Source organism: Odocoileus virginianus, unplaced genomic scaffold, assembly GCF_023699985.2.
Source record: "Odocoileus virginianus isolate 20LAN1187 ecotype Illinois unplaced genomic scaffold, Ovbor_1.2 Unplaced_Contig_3, whole genome shotgun sequence".
Classification (NCBI taxonomy): Eukaryota; Metazoa; Chordata; class Mammalia; order Artiodactyla; family Cervidae; genus Odocoileus; species Odocoileus virginianus.
Genome location: NW_027224320.1, coordinates 1,107,187 through 1,125,025, shown reverse-complemented (window position 1 = coordinate 1,125,025; position 17,839 = coordinate 1,107,187). Strand labels below are relative to the sequence as shown.

The window sequence follows — 17,839 nt, the reverse complement described above, 5'->3', positions numbered from 1 at the left end:
GATAGTGTGTGGCGAATAATTACCGTAGAGAAAAGATCTCAGGGATTCCCTGGTGGCCCAGTGGTTAGGGCTCTAGCGCTCTCATAGCTGGGGCCCAGGTTTGATCCCTGGTCCGCGAACTAAGATCCCACAAGCTCACAGAACAGCAAAAAAAAAAAAAAAAAAAAGTCTTAACAAATCTGGCATATTGACCTTGTGTGTAAATAAAATGATTTGCAGAAAGTGATAATTTGTGCTCATTCCCATATCTACCCAAGAAAGGGGAAAGGAAGGGAGTATCTAAAAAATGATCACATACATAAATCAGGATAAACTAGTCGAAGATAATACACTGTACTCAAAAATGACAGGATTTTAAAATAGATATCTTCTTCTTTGAAGCATTAAAATGTTTCCATTTCAGCTCTTCACGCTGTGAACTGATGAGACCAGAGTCAAGGTTTTCTTAAGGGCTGAGAAGTAACTATACACTGTTTCCACAACATGCTACAGACATGGATGGTCTGGACACCAGGCTGAGTGAAAACACACCTAGATCTGCTCTGCTGAACGAATTCTTGCTTTGGGTGTGGCTTTGAGCAGTTTACCTCTTTTCATGAAAGCAAAGCGTAGAGAGTGCACTTGCTCAAGGTTTTGGCTGCATCCTTAGCTCCTCTGCAAACATAGTCAGAGACCCGGACAGCGTCCGCCAGACATTTCTCATCTGTTCTCAGTAACGGTCTCATCCCTGTCCACCCTGGGCTTTCACAGCATAGCAGCTTCTGACATTCTCTGCTTTCAGCATCAAAATCACTGTGAACTTCTAGCTAGTGTTTTTTATGTATATAATTTTATGTATTTACTTTTGTCTGTGCTGGTCTTAGTTTATGTGTTTATTTTTGGCTGTGCTGGTCTTAGTTATGTATTTATTTCTGGCTGTGCTGGTCTTAGTTGCAGGGCAGGTTTTTCTCTAGTTGTGATTTCTCACTGCGGTGTCTTCCCCTGTTGCGAAGCGCAGGCTCCGGGGTGTGTGAGCTTCAGTAGTTCTGGCTCCCAAGCTTAGTTGCTCCCAGGCCTGTGGGGTCTTCCCAGACCAGGGATCAGAGCTGTGTCTCCTGCACGGGAAGGGAAGGCTGACTCTTCACCTCTGGGCCACCAGGGAAGCCCCTTCAGTTATTTTTAAGCAATCCGTATGTATATTTTGGGTATTTACTTCATGTCTCTACTAGGTGCTAGAGAACAAGTTTAAGCTCTTTGTCTGTGTGTGTGTTTTATGTTTTTTTGTACATAAAGCTCAGTCTTGGGAAATTGAAGGCAAATCCGAAACCATTATAACACAGCATTACCATCACACATCGATCGGACGGAGCACAAGTCCCCACCAGTCGCCACACCGAGATGTGGGCCCGCCGACTCTGCGGCCTTGTGGTGTCAGTGACGAGAGTGATGAGAGCTAAGCTGGGACGCTCGGCCATGTGGACTCTCTGCGGCCCCGGGACTGCAGCTCGCCAGTGAGAACCCCGGGCAGACTCTGGCCTCTGGGAGCCCTTGATCCCGGGTTCCCCAGTGAGGGGGCCAGGTATTCAAGGGGAAAACCCTTCACAGGGTTCCCTGGAAAGACCTCTCATGGGTACTGACTGCAAAAACACAGCGAGCCATTCTCTCTGGTTCAAGGCCACTTCAGCTGCTACGTCTGCAAACTCAAGTCTGCTCTCAGAATAAAGGGGGCACTGGGACGCCCCACTGAACTTCTGTGGCCGTTGAAAAAGCACCTTCTTTCCTTGTCCAGCATGAGCTTAAGAAGCCTAAGAAGCGTATCTCTAGGCCCAGAAGTCTCTCGGGACGAGATCAGAGCACTCCCAGCCCGCCCTGAGGGCCTGCAGACACAGGGAGCTCTGAGCAGTGCCTGACCTGTGTTCCTGGGACACGCGCTGTCCAGGGGACCCCTGTCCCCTTCACCTCTGGTCTCTCCTAAAAACCAGCCGGGGCGGCTCGTGCACCAGAGACTTAGTCGATGCTGTGAACATATTAAAAAAAAACACCCTCTGTGAACGCGGCGTCCCCTCTTCCCTTCCTCACCCAGCATCTGAGCTTTGCCACATGCAGTCCTGCAGGCATTTGTACCAGAGTTGCCTGGCTCTTCCCACAGAGCAGACCCCAGGCCCCACTTCAGACCTGATAGCCCAGAATTCGCCGCAGGTCGGGGCCAGGATTCTGCCATTTTAATGAATAGCCTGGGTGACGTTGGACTGCTCACTGACATGCATTTACTGCAGCAACTGGAACCTTCTGTGTAACTACCCCCTCAAGGGGTGCCATCACCCAGTGAAAACGACCCCATGGCCACGTGGGGAGACTTAGTATTAGCTGGCTCCCTGGACAGGGAAGTGAAAAATCTGTGCTTTGCAAAATCCCCTACAATGCCTGGAACTCTGATGCTGTTTGAGGCTTTTTGCCCTGATGGAGGAGTAGGAGAGAAAGGTCAGTCCCATCAACTGATGTTTGTGAGCGCTGGTCACGTGAACAGCCAGGCCGGCCGTCAGAACGGACACGGACGGCTGAGCAGGGCAGGTCTCTGCCCCTGGGAGTCGGGGAGCCTGCTCAGAGCCCCACTGAGAGCAGCACGCCCGAGTCCCACAAACCCCCCCGAGGGGCGGCGTCCTGCAGACCCTCAGGGTGCACTGGTCCAGACGCAGAGGCTTAAAAGCAGAGGGGTGAGAGGAGACCAGCTGCAGAAGGGAGGCTTGTTCAGGGGTGGGCCCCGGGCCCGCAGAAGGGAGGCTTGTTCAGGGGTGGGCCCCGGGCCCGCAGAAGGGAGGCTTGTTCAGGGGTGGCCCCCCCGGGCCCGCAGAAGGGAGGCTTGTTCAGGGGTGGGCCCCGGGCCTGCAGAAGGGAGGCTTGTTCAGGGGTGGGCCCTGGGCCCGCAGAAGGGAGGCTTGTTCAGGGGTGGCCCCCGGGCCCGCAGAAGGGAGGCTTGTTCAGGGGTGGCCCCCCCGGGCCCGCGGCGGGGCAGGCAGGGGCACGGCCAAGTGGCCGCCGGGGCCGGCCCGGGACAGGTCTCAGCATTTTCCACAAATAGATCTCGTGGCTCACTTTCTATATTTGACTTCGCCTGACCCATCAAGTTAAAGGAACTTTGGAATCCAATTTGGCTTTTTAAAAACACCTGAGGAAAACCCCAAGTATATTTATGAGTGTGCACTGTCATGTCAGAAGAAAGCATACTGCATTCAAAGGCGTAACTGATACTACGAAATCTGAATTTCACAAAAACTTTTTTCAGAGAAAGAAAACCTCTGGTACCACATTCCATCAGTAATTTATAACAAAGCATCATGAGTTGGGTTTAATGAGGTGGAGCCCAGGAGGTTTTCTTTTTCTCAAAACTTTACTAATAAGAGTATACAGAGGACTTCTCTGGTGGTGCAGGGGTTAAGACTTCACCTTCCGGTGCAGGGGGTGCAGGTTTGATCCCTGGTCAGGGAACTAAGACCATGGCATCCGGTCCCACCACTTCATGGAAGTATAAGGGTAGAAAGTGGAAACAGTGACAGATTTTATTTTCTTGGGCTCCAAAATCACTGCAGATGGTGACTGCAGCCATGAAATTAAAAGACGCTTGCTCCTTGGAAGAAAAGCCATGACCAACCTAGACAGCATATTAAAAAGCAGAGACGTTATTTGCTGACAAAGGTTGGTCTAGTCAAAGCTATGGTTTTTCCAGTAGTCATGTATGGATGTGAGAGTTGGACCATAAAGAAGGCTGAGCACCGAAGAATTGATGCTTTTGAACTGTGGTGTTGGAGAAGACCCTTGAGAGTCCCTTGGACTGCACAGAGATCCAACCAGTCCATCCTAAAGGAAATCAACCCTGAATATTCATTGGAAGGACTGAAGCTGAAGCTTCAATACTTTGGCCACCTGATGGGAAGAGCCAACTCATTGGAAAAGACCCTGATGCTGGGAAAGATTGAGGGCAGGAGGAGAAGGGGACAACAGAGGATGAGATGGTTGGATGGCATCACCAACTCAATGGACATGAGTTTGAGCAAGCTCAGGGAGATGGTGAAGGACAGGGAAGCCTGGTGTGCTGCAGTCCATGGGGTCACAGGATCGGACATAGTGACTGAACAGCAATGGGGGGCCAAGATCCAACATGCCTTGAAGCCAAAAAATCGGAACATAAAACAGAGGCAATATTGTGTCACATTCAGCAAAGACTTTAAAAGTGGTTCACATTAAAAAAAAAAAAAACTTTACAAAGGAGTCTTCATGTAATTTCTTTCCTACTTTATTCTTCATAAAAGTAGGATTGAAAGCCTTGAAAACAAGGAATTAAGAACATTTTCTCCTAGCAATAGGATATCTTAACCTAAAATTACTGGACTGATAACTTTTTTAGAGAATTACAATTATACTTTTGAATACAGTATGCTTGCTTCTGAAATGACAGTGCACACTCACAACATTTTTTTAGAGGATTAAGCCATATTTTGGATTAAAGTAGCTTAATTGTGTCTTATAATGAGCTCTCATAGTACAAATGACAAAATAGTTTTCTTAAAAAAAAAAGCATGTTAAAATGCATGGCCTCAAGCAGCACCCTTCCATGGGTCTCCTCCCAGAGGATTTCAAAGGCTTCTGTTAAGACACAGCCCCTCTGCCCTGGTCTTCCTGAGAACGGGCTGCCTGAAGGAACTCTCAGGAAAAAGTCAGCATGGAAATCAGCTCATTTTAAATACCGGGAGTTTTTAATAAAGGCATCATTGGCTCAGTGGTAAAGAATCTGCCTGCAATACAGGAGATTCAGGTTTGATCCCTGGGTCAGGAAGATCCCCTGGAGGAGGAAAAGGCAGCTCACTTCAATACTCGCAGAGTCAGACACCACTGAGCACGCACAGACTTTACTCATAAGGCTCCATGGAGACTATTTAAATTATTTTAAGTGTTCCAGAAAGTCACCCATCAGAAGAGCCAGTTACCGTGTAGGGAAGCTGGTAAAATACACACGTAACTGCATGAACCTTGGAGTCACTTTAGCAGCAACTGAGACAGATGCTTTCCTGAATTTTTATTTTATTTTTGAACATTTATTTATTTGGCTATGCCAGGTCTTAGTTGCAGCATGCGGGATCTAGTTCCCTGACCAGGGATTGTGAACCCAGACCCCCTGCATTGGAGAGTGCAGAGTCTTAGCCACTGGACCACCAGGGAAGTGCCTGTATTTGTATGTTAAGAAGGAAATGTACAGTTTTCCAGGAACAACCACCCAATAGCTTACTAATGCAGTCTTTGCTAGTCCGTCGTAACTTCTGGAATCATCTTCATCTAAATTCAAATTATTCATGGTGTCTGTGATGATGTGGTTTTCCAATACAGGCATTTTCACAGTAAACATTTAGTGCAGAATTTAACTTAAATCTTTACAACGCAAATCAAACCTCCAGCGGCAGTTTTAGCCAGAGAAGGCACCCAGCAATCTGACGTGTGCAGCTTTAGTTCCTACAGGAGGAATACGTCCCGGCCAGTATCCCCCCCACGCAGGGGCAGGCTGTGTGAATGGACGCCAGGCCAGTGCGCGAGTCCGTGAGGGGAGGACGGGAGAGCGCGAGTCCGTGAGGGGAGGGCGGGAGAGCGCGTGTCCGTGAGGGGAGGGCGGGAGAGCGCGTGTGTCCGTGAGGGGAGGGCGGCAGGAGAGCGCGTGTCCGCGAGGGGAGGGCGGGAGGAGAGCGCGTGTCCGTGAGGGGAGGGCGGCAGGAGAGCGCGTGTCCGTGAGGGGAGGGCGGGAGAGCGCGTGTCCGTGAGGGGAGGGCGGAGGAGAGCGTGTGTCCGTGAGGGGAGGACGGGAGAGCGCGTGTCCGTGAGGGGAGGGCGGGAGAGCGCGTGTCCGTGAGGGGAGGGCGGGAGAGCGCGTGTCCGTGAGGGGAGGGCGGAGGAGAGCGCGTGTCCGTGAGGGGAGGGCGGGAGAGCGCGTGTCCGTGAGGGGAGGGCAGGAGAGCGCGTGTCCGTGAGGGGAGGACGGCAGGAGAGCGCGTGTCCGTGAGGGGAGGACGGCAGGAGAGCGCGTGTCCGTGAGGGGAGGACGGCAGGAGAGCGCGTGTCCGTGAGGGGAGGGCGGGAGAGCGCGTGTCCGTGAGGGGAGGGCGGGAGAGCGCGTGTCCGTGAGGGGAGGGCGGAGGAGAGCGCGTGTCCGTGAGGGGAGGGCGGGGAGGAGAGCGCGTGTTCCGTGAGGGGAGGGCGGGAGGAGCGCGTGTCCGTGTGAGGAGGGCGGGAGGGAGCGCGTGTCCGTGAGGGGAGGTCGGGAGGAGAGCGCGTGTCCGTGAGGGGAGGGCGGGAGAGCGGGCGTGTCCGTGAGGGGAGGAGCGGGAGAGCGAGCGTGTCCGGAGGGAGGGGGCGGGAGGAGAGCGCGTGTCCGTGGTGGGGAGGGCGGAGGAGAGCGCGTGTCCGCGAGGGGAGGGCTGAGGAGAGCGCGTGTCCGTGTGAGGGGAGGGCGGGAGAGCGCGTGGTCTGTGAGGGGAGGACGGGAGAGCGCGTGTCCGTGAGGGGAGGGCGGGGAGGAGAGCGCGTGTCCGCGAGGGGCGGGCGGGAGAGCGCGTGTCCGTGAGGGGAGGGCGGAGGAGAGCGCGTGTCCGCGAGGGGAGGGCGGAGGAGAGCGCGTGTCCGTGAGGGGAGGGCAGGAGAGCGCGTGTCTGTAAGGGGGGGACGGCAGGAGAGCGCGTGTCTGTGAGGGCAGGACGTGAGGAGAGCGCATGTCCGTGACGGGAGGACAGGAGAGCACGTGTCCGTGAGGGGAGGGCGGGAGAGCGCGTGTCCGTGAGGGGAGGACGACAGGAGAGCGCGTGTCCGTGAGGGGAGGACGGCAGGAGAGCGCGTGTCCGTGAGGGCAGGACGTGAGGAGAGCGCATGTCCGTGACGGGAGGACAGGAGAGCACGTGTCCGTGAGGGGAGGGCGGGAGAGCGCGTGTCCGTGAGGGGAGGGCAGGAGAGCGCGTGTCTGTAAGGGGGGGACGGCAGGAGAGCGCGTGTCCGTGAGGGCAGGACGTGAGGAGAGCGCATGTCCGTGACGGGAGGACAGGAGAGCACGTGTCCGTGAGGGGAGGGCGGGAGGAGAGTAGAAAGAGGGGGTCCTTTGACTCCAAAGGCCTGGGAACGGGTGACCCCAGCACAAGGACGCCCCCTCCGTGGGCCGCGAGCCCAGCATGGAGACCTGCCGGGGCAGGAGCTGGAATACCTCACGCTTCTGAAGGTAGGAAAGAGTTTGGGGCCATGTTAGGACACTACAGTGTAAGGGCACCCCCTGCCACTTTTTTTAAAACGCAGTTTTCAATTGGTGCCTCAGAGAGTAAAGAACCCGCCTGCAATGCAGGAGACCTGGGTTCGATCCCTGGGTGGGGAAGATCCCCTGGAGAAGGAAATGGCAACCCACTCCAGTATTCTTGCCTGGAGAATCCCATGGACGGAGGAGCCTGGTGGGCTACAGTCCAAGGGGTCACAAAGAGTCGGACACGACTGGGTGACTAACGCACTGACACACACACGTATTTTGCTGTTGTTTTGTTTTGTTTGTTTTTGGTTGCGCTGTGAGGCACACGAATGTTAGTTCCCTGACCAGGGACCAGACCCACGCCCCCTGCATGGGAAGTGAGAAGCCTTAACCGAGGGAGCCCCCCCCACACACTTATTTCAAGTGATAATAATCACCATATCTACTGTTTATTGGGCACCTGAACATACAGCACAGTGTTATCTCCCTTAAGTGCCTCATTTTATGAATGAGGAAAACAAACTCAGAGAAGTGAACCAACTTGCCGGAAATCGTAAAGTGGGGTCACTCACTCGTGTCTGACTCTTTGAGACCCCATGGACTGCAGCCCACCAGGCTCCTCTGTCCATGGGATTCTCCAGGCAAGAATACTGGAGCAGGTAGCCATTCCCTTCTCCAGGGGATCTTCCCAACCCAGGGATCGAACCCGGGTCTCCCGCATTGTAGGCAGACGCTTTACCGTCTGAGCCAGCAGGGAAGTCATAGGGTCTTCACAACTTACAGGGTCGGGTCTGTCTGCAGGAGGAACTTTGTTTCAGCAAAGAAGACACTTGGGGAGTCTTTGTACAGATGGGATTAACTCGGAAGACTTAAACAAACATAATGAGGTGAAGGTGAGGGCCGCTGATCAGGGAGCCCAGATTGCCCCTTGTGACTGCCTCTCTCCCTGCGGCACTTAGCTTTGAGGTTTTCCAGTCCCCGTGGCTCCAGCTCTGTAACAGGCGTCCTCACGTGACAGAGGCCAGACTGCGCGCCCGGAACACAGGTGCAAACCCCGAACAGAGGCAGCAGCGGGCCCGTGACGGGCATTGGAGCTTTACTCTGCAAAACCTGGAGTCTGTTCTAAAGACACGTGTGCTATTGGCCCCAGTGAACGTATCAGTACAGTCTGTGCATCTGCACAACGGCCGACACGGGCAACCTGCAGGTGAGTCGTTTGCACGCCTTGTGTGGACGGGGCGTGACAGCAGTGGGAATTGAAGAAACCGTAACAGCAGCGAAGGGAAAGGAAGGACCAGCGAGACGTGCAGTCAGCAGAAGCCGTCCTTCGTAACCAGGGGACGGTGCGCACACGCAGGGAGCGCGATTTTGCTGCTCATAATGGCCGAGTCACTTTTAAGAGTTATTTTAGCTTTGAAATGGGACAGATTTGGGTCAGAATCCCGGATTTAATCACACTGTTTGGTGATAAAAGTAAATGAAGACCTTCCCTTCTAGGCTACTGTGACAACTGAGACTGTACATGGAAACAGCACCTAGCATCTAGTAATTCTTCAGTAATTATTACTTTCTCTCAAAGTAATTTCTCATGACATAAAGAAGAATGTGATAACTTAAAAACTTTTTTTTTCTAGTTAGAAATGTTGCCAAAATTTCACACTTAAAGGTGACTTCCCTGGTGATCCAATGGACACATGTGCACCGTGAATGATTCGTGGTGATGGATGGGAAAAACCACCACAATATTGTAAAGTAATTATCATCAAATTAAAATTAACTAATTTTTAAAAAGAAAGGAACAAAGATTTCTCAGAGAATCTTACCAAATTTTGCATAAATATCATCTGAAAAATGAAATAGAAAACTTACATAAATACTATGGAAACACATGAAAGAAAATAATTTTGAAAACTCTGAAAAACAAACAAAAAGAATGCACCATGCATTGCAGGGGAATGCAGGTTCCATCCCTGGTGGCGGAACTAAGATCCCACCTGTCGTGGGACATCCAAGCCCACGCGTTGTAAATGCTGAGCCCGTGAGCCACAATTAGAGTCCGCGCGCCTCAAGGAAAGATCCCAAATGACACAACTAAGGCCCGACACAGCCAAACAAGTAAAATGGTAAAGAGGCTGGCATCAGTTATCTGGAAAATGTAGCTGTGCAGACTCTCTCAATTTCCAACGCCAGGAAGTTTCTGCACTGCTGTGAACTCAGACCGCAAAGCTGGATTGTCTACTCACTTAAAGGTAGTTTTATCCTGTAAGTAAGATGATAAACCTTTTGCAGACAAAGACCTTGTCCATGTGATCATCTAAGTGGTGCTGGACAAGTAACAATAATACAAAGATTCAAAATGCAAACACCCTAGAGACTTTAAACATAGACTCTAGGAAACGTTCAGTTTTCTTGGATGCACCCAAGAGATAAGGTACAGAAAACGTACTATACCCTGGTGGCTCAGCGGTAAAGAATTTGCCTGCCAACACAAGAGACCTGGGTTCGATCCTTGGGTCAGGAAGATCCCTTGGAGAAGGAAATGACAACCCACTCCAATATTCTTGCTGGGTTAATACCATGGACAGAGGAGCCTGGTGGGCTATAGTCCATGGAACTGCAGAGTCAGACACGACTTAGTGACTGAACAACAAACAACAATTCTTTTTGTAAATGGACTCTAATCTGAAAAATAAGTCTCAGAAAAAATACACTGAAATGGAAGATTGCTGATTTAGATCTAATGTGGGATGAACATTTTCAAAGAGTTTCAGAAAGTAAACAGAACTGGACAAACACCCATTAGGGATCTTAAACTGAGGTTCTCCAGATGACCTCCAGAGGCATCTGGTCCATGGACAATCCTTGAACTAAGGAGCATGTGTTCAGTTGCTAAGTCATGTCTGACTCTTAGTGACCCCATGGACTGCAGCACACCAGGTTTCCCTGTCCTTCACTATCTCCTGGAGCTTGCTCAAACTCATGTCCATTGAGTCAGAGATGCCATCCAACCATCTCATCCTCTGTCGTCCCTTTCTCTTCCCGCTCTCAATCTTTCCCAGCACCAGGGTCTTTTCCAATGAATCAGGCTCTTTGCCTCAGGTGGCCAAAGAACTGGAGCTTCAGCATCCATCCTTCCACTGAATATTCAGGGTTGATTTCCTTTAGGATTGACTGTTCTGATCTCCTTGTTGTCCTAGGAACTCTCAAGAGTCTTCTTCAGCAACACAGTTCAAAAGCATCAATTCTTTGGTGCTCAGCCTTCTTTATGGTCCAACTCTCACATCCATAGGTGATTACTGGAAAAACCATAGGTTTGACTAGATGGACCTTTGTTGGCAAGGTGATATCTCTGCTTTGTTATACACTGTCTAGGTTTGTCAGAGCATTTTTTCCAAGGAGCAAACGTCTTTTAATTTCATGGCTGCAGTCACTGTCCACAGTGATTTTGGAGCCCAAGAAAATAAAATCTGTCACTGTTTCTGTTTTTTCCCTCATCTATTTGCTATGAAGTGATGGGACTGGATGCTATGATCTTAGTTTTTTAAATGTTGAGTTTTAAGCCAGCTTTTTCACTCTCTTCTTTCACCTTCATCAAGAGGCTCTTTAGTTCCTCTTCACTTTCTGCTGTTAAAGTGGTATCATCTGCATATCTGAGATTGTTGATATTTCTCCCAGCAATCTTGATTCCAGCTTGTGATTCATCCAGCCTGGCATTTCACATGATGTACTCTGCATAGAAATTAAATAAGCAGGGTGACAATATACAGGACATACTCCTTTCCCAATTTTGAACAAGTCTGTTGTTCCATATCTGGTTCTAAATGTTGCGTTTTTTCTAACTGTTGCATACAGGTTTCTCAGGAGGCAGGTAAACTGGTCTGGTATTCCCATTCTCTTTAAGAATTTTCCAGTTTGTTGTGATCCACATGTCAAAGGCTTTAGCATAGTCAATGAAGCAGAAGTAGATGTTTTTCTGAAATTCCCTTGCTTTTTCTATGATCCAATGGATGTTGGCAATTTGATCTCTGGTTCCTCTGCCTTTTCTAAATCCAACTTGTACATCTGGAAGTTCTTGGTTCATGTACTGTTGAAGCCTAGCTTGAAGGATTTTGAGCATTACCTTGCTAGCATGTGAAATGAGCACAATTGTGCAGTAGTTTGAATATTCTTTGGCATTGCCTTTCTTTGGGATTGGAATGAAAACTGACCTTTTCCAGTCCTGTGGCCACTGCTGAGTTTTCCAAATTTGCTGGCATATTGCATCACCTTTTAGGATTTGAAATAGCTCTAGTGGAATTCCATCACCGCCACTAGCTTTGTTCGTAGTCATGCTTCCTAGGCCCACTTGACTTCACATTCCAGGATGTCTGGCTCTAGGTGAGTGATCACACCATCGTGATTATCTGCATTGTGAAGATCTTTTTTGTACAGTTCTTCTCTGTATTCTTGCCACCACTTCTTTATATCTTCTGCTTCTGTTAGGTCCATACCATTTCTGTCCTTTATTGTGCCTATCTTGCATGAAATGTTCCCTTGGTATCTCTAATTTTCTTGAAGAGATTGCTAGTCTTTCCCATTCTACTATTTTCCTCTATTTCTTTGCATTGTTCACTTAAGAAGGCTTTCTTATCTCTCCTTGCTATTCTTTGGAACTCTGCATTCAGTTGGGTATATCTTTTTCTTTCTCCTTTGCCTTTTGCTTCTCTTCTTTTCTCAGCTGTTTGTAAAGCCTCCTCAGACAACCATTTTGCCTTCTTGCATTTCTTTTTCTTTGGGATGGTTTTGGTCACTGCCTCCTGTACAATGTTATGAACCTCTGTCCATAGTTCTTCAGGCACTCTGTCTATCAGATCTAATCCCTTGAATCTATTCATCACTTCCACTGTATAATTCATAAGGGATTTGATTTAGATCATACTTGAATGCCTAGTGGTTTTTCCTACTTTCTTCAGTTTAAGCCTGAATTTTGCAATAAGGAGCTCATGATCTGAGCCACAGTCAGCTCCAGGTCTTGTTTTGCTGACTGTATAGAGCTTCTCCATCTTTAGCTGCAAAGAATATAATCAATCTGATTTCTGTATTGACCATCTGGTCCTTTCCATACAATTTACAAAAATGACACTGTTGGTTTTACTTCACATTTAGTCTAGTTGTGTTTTCACATTGGGGAGGGGCTGGGAATCTCATTGTGCTTCCACCGACAATCACTTTTATCCCACTTTCCACTGCCTCCAACTTTAATATAATTAGTGGATCAGCCCTTTGCGCCTTGAGTTCCATATACATCAATCCCAGGAGATTGATCCTAGTTTAGATGTTATCACTACTGGAGATGGCACTGCATATAGTTACAACCAAAGCAACAAATGTATACCCAGAGGAAAAACTTAATTATAATCTCAAGTGAGTCTCCTAACTGAGGCAGTCATAAATCATGTGGCATAATGTTCTTGTTCTTAAAATCACACAACTATTAATGTTGCAATGCATTAATTATTTTGTTTCATGCTGTGCACACAGCCAAGAGATAATGGCTTCCATTTAGCTTAAAAAAAAAAAAAAAACTACTCAAAGACGTGGTTTGCTTTCAGCCCATATTTCTTTTTCTTTTTTCGCCATTTCTCTGTTACCCATTACTTTTGCCAGTTGGCCAGCATTGCAGAAGGGGTTGAAATAAAGAATCGGCATCATTTTACCAGTGCACTCAGCCTATCTCAGCCCTTGTCCTCCCATGCCCATGGGAGGGGGACGGCAGGATGGCGGAGGGTGAGTTAGGAGGAGGGAAGCAGCTTAGGTGCGGACTGGGAAGGACAGGGAGGCACCGAGGATGCCCTGGAGTCCTTGGACCCACCTCAGTGGGAAGGAACCAGCCTCTCACCAACCCCTACTGGCCAGTGTAAGACCACACACACTCATTCCAAAGGTAAGGGACAAGTGCATTCAGATAAAACATCATCTGATAACACCTTAGTAGAATTCTGGTGAGTGAGGCAAAGTGAAGAGGACTGGCATAACCTGTGGCATTTTTTTTACCCTCTAAAGAGCACATGAGTCTCTTTAATTAGTGCAGAGAACCAGTTGGTTGTAAAAGCCTATGTTTTGATCCATGTAAGGTGGCCAAAGGCTTATTGCCTTTTCACAGCATTTTACCTGGTGGGTATATTAGGATGTATCCCTACTGTTCTTAGATTCCAGATGACTTAAAAATTCGATAAAAGTAAACTTAATTTCAACACGTTAGTGGACTTTCACGTAATCTTATCTGACTGTGCTCTAGAAAATAAAAGAAAATCGGGGGCTAGTGGTGTGTGTAGTTGAACTGGGATGCGAGAAGGAAGAATATTTCATTTTCATGGAGGCAAACTGCTGAGAAAAATAAAAGGAGTCATTTAGCTTCTCCTTACCCAAAACATAAATCTCACTGTTGACCACGGCTGTGCTGAACCGGTACTTTGAGTACTTCATGGGCGCCCGTTCCGTCCATTGGTCTTGGCTGGGGTCGTATCTCAACAGCTTGTTGCTCAATCGATCAGGTTCTTCGTCAGGAAGATCCATCTATATGAAATATGACAGCCAATATAATAACAGCCCATTTAGAGACCTTTGTGAGCACATGAGTGCCATTAATCAAAGCAGACAGCCAACAAGATAAATAGAGGTTAACTACAGTGACTTATATTCACAGACACTCCAAATCCCAAGGCTTGGGATTATAAATACACTGTCAATAGAGGAGGGATTTATATTCTGTGCTAATGGGGGTAAGGTGTTGGTTTTAGCAAAGAATCTGTGATTTTAGCAGGAAGACAATACAGTGTTTTTTTTTTAAATGAAGCATTGCAAAGCCTTAAAAAATGAAGCCAAGGTTTATTGAACAGTATTTAAAGTGTAGTTTTATTTTACCAAACTTTATAGTGGTTGATTAATAATACTTGTGAGAAACTAACTTTAATAATTTATAAGGCATTTTTCTTTATAACATTTTTATAATCCAAATAGAGCAAAGCTACAAAAACAATTGAGTATTTTAGTAATGAGAGTATTTTTATCCCATAGTATAGGAGTGGTTTGAATTTAATTTTAAAGATACATGGATTAATAGAAATTATTTGCAGTTATTTTTATGTATTTATTTTACATTTGTTATTCAGTTGCCGAGTCATGTCCAACTCTTTGAGAGCCCATGGACTGTAGCCTGCCAAACTCCTCTGCCCATGGGATTTTCCAGGCAAGAGTACTGCAGCGGGTTGCCATTTCCTCCAGAGGATCTTCCTGGATCAGGGATCAAACTCATGTCTCCTGCATTGGCAGGTGGATTCTTTACCACTGAGCCACCAGGGAAGCCCCATTTATTATACATATATAATAAATGTATAAAAAAATATATATATAATAGATGTGTGTATGTGTGTGTATATATATGTGTGAAGTGAAGTTGCTCAGTCGTGTCCGATTCATAGCGACCCCATGGACTGCAGCCTACCGGGCTCCTCCATCCATGGGATTTTCCATGCAAGAGTATTGGAGTGGGTTGCCATTTCCTTCTCCAGATATATATATATATATATATGTATATATATATATATATATATAAAATGAGTAGAGACATTAGAAGCTAAATACACATAGATGAATGTGGCTTTCCCTACTCCTAAATTTCCAGCAACAACAACAGTAACAAACTTCAGGTAAAGTAATATTTTCTGTCTGTAATGTGTTAGGAACTTCTAAGACGTCAAGCTAAAGATGACTAAGTGTCTGTTGCTTTTTGTTTTCGTGCAGGTGTTCAACACAGAAATAATTTCCTTGCTTATGATAAAGTCATGCAATTAGTTTTGGCTCAGGATTATAATCACTATACTGCAATCACAGGCTATCTTGCAATTTAATGTATCATATTCTATACAGATTAGCAAAAGCTTTCATTATCCAGGAAATAGTCACATGTTCAAAGACATTATAAATTAGGAAATACTGACTTTATTGTTTTACTTTTCCTTATAATTTAAGTATTTAATCTCTACTTTAGTGTTAAAAAAATGGAAGGAAAGCTTTTCTTTGGCGCACATTCATGCAAAATTAACCACGTAATGAATAGCTCTGAAAAAGCTTAATTACAAATAATCTGTCAGGCTTCAGCTACTAGCTGTGATTAAATCTAAGTTACTTTTCGATGCATAGCATGAACTTAAAACATGTATTAAATGTGAAGTTTAAAATTTTAAAGACAAGTATGATACATCCTAAAAGGCAAAATGGAACGCATGAAGTGATTACAAAAAGAGGTATCAGACAACTGATGTATCACGAAGCAAACTTGGAGAAAGGAGAACTCATACAGGCAAAAATAAAACTAGTATATGTGAAGCTCCAGTCCTTTGGCCACCTGATAGCAAAGAGCCAACTCATTGGAAAAGACCCTGATGCTGGGAAAGATTGAGGGCAGGAGGAGAAGAAGGTGACAGAGGATGAGATAGTTGGATGACATCACCAACTCAATGGACAAGAGTTTGAGCAAACTCTGGGAGACAGTGAAGGACAGGGAAGCCTGGCAAGCTGCAGTCCTTCGGGTTGCAAAGACTCAGACACGACTTAGCGACTGAACAACAATGACAGCGTGGGGACAGACAATGAGCTAGTGAGATTAATCTTTTTACAAACACTGGATAACCGGGGCAGAAGGCAGCTGGGTGAGACTTCTGTGACAGCCCCAGGCGCTGGCAGGGCCACCAAAGAGCAGAGAAGGGGCCACCGTGGTCCCAGCCTACAGGCTCCTCTATCCTGCAGCCCTGCTGCACCGCACTTCAGTCTGGCCTCTGGTCTCTCCCTCTGCTGACGCCCGGCAGAGACAGAGGGGCTTAAAATCACAGTATCCTCTTGTGAAAACGGCTGTGACATTACACATACGTATTTCAATTTCCCACTTAGAGTGAGAAGTTTTATATAAAAAGACCTAAGAGTTACACGCCCCCGGTCACACAGCTGTAGCGCAGACAGAACTGGGGTGGGGGTCCGGCTTCCTGCCTTGAGCTGAGATGCTTCCCACACATAAGCCCTCAGGACAGGCATCCTTCATTGTCTACAAGAATGGGCAGGTTTTGAGGAACACAGAAGTACTGAGTGAAGTCAGGTCTAGAATAACGCACTTTAACATTCGTTCCCCTAAGCTGCTCTATCAGGCTTCCCAAGTGGCTCAGTGGTAAAGAACCCGCCTGCTAATGCAGGAGACACGATTCAAACCCTGATCCAGGAAGACCCCCTGGAGGAGGAAATGGCAGCCCACTCCAGTATTCTTGCCTGGGAAATCCCAGGGACAGAGGAGCCTGGTGGGCTGTGGTCCACGGGGTCACAAAGAGTCAGACACGACTTAGTGACTAAACAACAAAGCCGCTTTCACACTATAAAATCTTGTTTGATATTCTATAACAAAAAAAGCATGTTACCAAAGACGTGGGTCACCCTCTTTTAGTATTCAACAACTGCAGCGTTTTTCAACAGAGCGGCCAGGCTCAGCGCAGCCATGCCAAGCAGCACACAGGAGCTTTCCGAACCTGAGGGGTCCAGCCTCCAATCACGTAGAGTTTGTCGTTCACTGTTACCACCGCGTGACAGGCCAGCTGCAGAGGAAGCGGGGACACCCTTTTCCAGGTGCCCCGTTCCACAGAGTACTTGTCAACACAGTTTGTGATAAGATACTGGTTTTTAACTTTCATCTGTCCTCCTATCACATAGAGGTCGTTACGGACAGTGCCCAGAGCGTACAGCTCTCGAAATTCTGCAGTGCATAACTTTTCCCAAAACTGGTTTCCTCTGTCGTGGTACCTGTGAATTAACAGAGAACCAGGATTAGATTTAACCTGGAAACAACCTGCCAAAGAAACACAAGCTTCTTTTCCAACCCAAAGCAGCAGGATTTGGTTCTTCTAATTGGAGAGGAAAGAAACATCAATATAATATAGTGATACGTATTGTTGTTGTTTGATTGCTAAGTCATGCCTGTAAAACCCCAGGAAAAATATGGAAAATAAGAAAAAAAGCAGTTCTGTTAGGAAACAGATGAAAAAAATTATGTGTGTTCTATACAGAGTACGGCTTCTAAGCATAGGTTACTTATTTTGCGTCAAATATTTGACAGTTGGACATATTACAGGCATTTTCCCAGCTGTTCTAGACCAACTCTTACATTCTTCCCCAGGACGACGTTTTACTTCAGGTTGGACAGGGAAGTCAGAAGATTGTTCTTTTCAATCAAAAGATTGCTCTTTTCCTTCAAGTTTGTCTGGCTGGTCACAAACTGAACGCTGACATTTATCAAACCTCAGGACAGCCGTCTTCTCAGTGATTTTAGGCAGGAAACCAGAGTTCCTAACATCACAGACAATATTTTCACCACTGCTTTGACCTGTAGGGGATTTTAGAGAAGGGAGGATCGGGTGTCTACAGGCGGGGGCTCCTAAAATAGACGGTGAATGTGTTATTAGGATGGAAACTGGGTTTTGGGGTCTGGGAGACCTCCCTGGTGGCCCAGTGGTTAAGATTTCACCTTCCAATGCAGGGCGTGGGGGTTCCATCCCTGGTGGGGGAGCTAAGACCCCA

At 47.4% G+C, this 17,839-nt stretch overlaps 1 protein-coding gene and 1 non-coding gene across 2 annotated transcripts in view; both read right to left on the bottom strand.

Moving 5' to 3' along the window:
* The window catches only part of KBTBD12 (kelch repeat and BTB domain containing 12), a 53,974-nt gene that overhangs the window by 20,255 nt on the left and 15,880 nt on the right, over positions 1 to 17,839 (bottom strand). Inside the window, exons 3-4 of the mRNA XM_020881060.2 lie at positions 16,795 to 17,065; positions 13,648 to 13,798 (exon numbers count right to left, since the gene is read on the bottom strand). Coding sequence (XP_020736719.2) covers positions 13,648 to 13,798; positions 16,795 to 17,065 — 422 coding nt within the window. The remainder of the gene's footprint in view (positions 1 to 13,647; positions 13,799 to 16,794; positions 17,066 to 17,839) is intronic.
* On the bottom strand, positions 7,929 to 8,000 carry TRNAC-ACA (transfer RNA cysteine (anticodon ACA)). The gene has a single exon. It is a non-coding gene; the product is annotated as a tRNA-Cys (tRNA).